Genomic DNA, 1,685 nt, shown 5'->3' with positions numbered 1-1,685 from the left:
GTATGTTAACTTAATTGCAAGGGGTTGATTTTACAAGCAGTGCACTGCATTTTATTTTTTCATTCCCAAACCGGAAATATCGTTATTAGCTGAGCCAACTTTACACAGCCTGAACTTCGAGTGAAGTATTCGGAGACGACACAAGAAACAAAGTAGTGGTTCGACTCGCGCTTACATTAAATTCGATACAGTGGGTGTACGTTTGATTAATGTCATTTTTTTTACATTTTCTTATTACTAACGAGGCCAACTCTTGTCCCTTTTTTTTTTTTTTACTTATTTATTTATTTAATTTGACCTGGATTTGTTTCGTTTCCTAGTTTGTCAGCTAACACCCAATCCAGGGAGATAATTTGCTCGGGTCTAATCCCGAGTGTGTGTGTGTTAATCCTTTCACACTTAGTGCTGCACAACAGTTGGAGGAAGTCCAGCAGGAGGAGTGTCTATAATCTTATCGGCCGTGAAGTTAAATATATTGAGGTTCCGGGTAAATGAGTAACAACACGGAGGCTCCTCTCTCAATCAGCTGGGACTCTGAAGATTCACGAAAGCATTGAACTTTCCGAGGAAGTATGCGGGGCAAACTCAACCGGAAACACGACGTTTGAAAGAAACCTCTAGTTTTTCAGAGCAACTCCACCAGAGACCCACCGGTTTGAAGGGGCATGAAACCCCGACCGAACTTTACTCCTCGCATAGAAGCGACACGATGGCATCATGCGGAAGAAAGAGTCGAACCAAGTTAGTTCTTTGCCTTTTTGGCGTCACTTTGTTGGGGTATCTAGTATTTTTCAAACACCCATCCGGGAAAGTCAGTGCTGCAAACCGACGTGAAGTCTCCGTGGAGGGAGAGGAAGAGAACGAACGGCTGAGGAGGCCCGTTTACGAGAAGCCCCCGCTGGATTTTAATGCCCTGGGTGAAATGGGAAGAGCTGTTAAACTGAATTTGAACAAAGAGGAGAAAATAAAAGAGGAGGAGAGCATCCAGACACACCAGATTAACACCTATGTCAGTGACAGGATCTCACTGCACCGCAGTCTGTCAGAGAGATGGAATCCACTGTAAGTGTCACCCAGAGTGAATCTTATGAGTATGGATACCTGTCGTTTGACTTTCACTATGCTGTACTCCCGACAGTATGGGCAGGTCGCCGGTGGGAACGAATCTAGTTTTCAAAAATATTGGGTTTTGACACAGCTGAAATGTTCCATCATGCAAAATTCTGTTTTTAAGTATTTTTATTAAAAAAAGCACCAATGGCTACTCCAGGAGCATGAAGCTCAGAGAAAACCAGTGCATGAAAGAAAGCTTCAAGTATTTCCCCCTCGCTGATAAGGAGACAAAACTGATTTTGGGGAATATTTTTGAAAATAAAATGGGGTCTAAAGAAGCCCGATTGTGGCACTTCATTAAGTAGATAAAAATATCGTTATTTGTTTATTTATCCTGGGGGAAATTTGTGTGTCTATAGTAGCCCAAAGAATATCAACAAAAGCACACATAAATGCGTGCATTAAGACTAATTTATGTTAACTGAAGTTATATACTAATATCTAGAATGTTATTTTATTTCAGCTGCAGGAGGAATAATGGTTTTCCTGTTTTGCATGAAAAACAAAAGTGTTATATGCAACAATTGGCATAAAGTATTGTGAAAGTTTTTACAATTTTTACTCAATATCAT

The 1,685-nt window shown here is 40.6% G+C and overlaps 1 protein-coding gene across 1 annotated transcript in view; it reads left to right on the top strand.

Moving 5' to 3' along the window:
• Window positions 1-1,685, top strand: part of galnt12 (UDP-N-acetyl-alpha-D-galactosamine:polypeptide N-acetylgalactosaminyltransferase 12) — a 14,604-nt gene continuing 12,919 nt past the window's right edge. The window contains exon 1 of the mRNA XM_008421808.2: window positions 1-1,062. Within this exon, the coding sequence (XP_008420030.1) occupies window positions 710-1,062 (353 nt within the window). The 5' untranslated portion in view covers window positions 1-709. The remainder of the gene's footprint in view (window positions 1,063-1,685) is intronic.

This window comes from Poecilia reticulata, linkage group LG11, assembly GCF_000633615.1.
Source record: "Poecilia reticulata strain Guanapo linkage group LG11, Guppy_female_1.0+MT, whole genome shotgun sequence".
NCBI lineage: Eukaryota > Metazoa > Chordata > Actinopteri > Cyprinodontiformes > Poeciliidae > Poecilia > Poecilia reticulata.
This window is presented reverse-complemented; position numbering and strand designations above follow the sequence as displayed.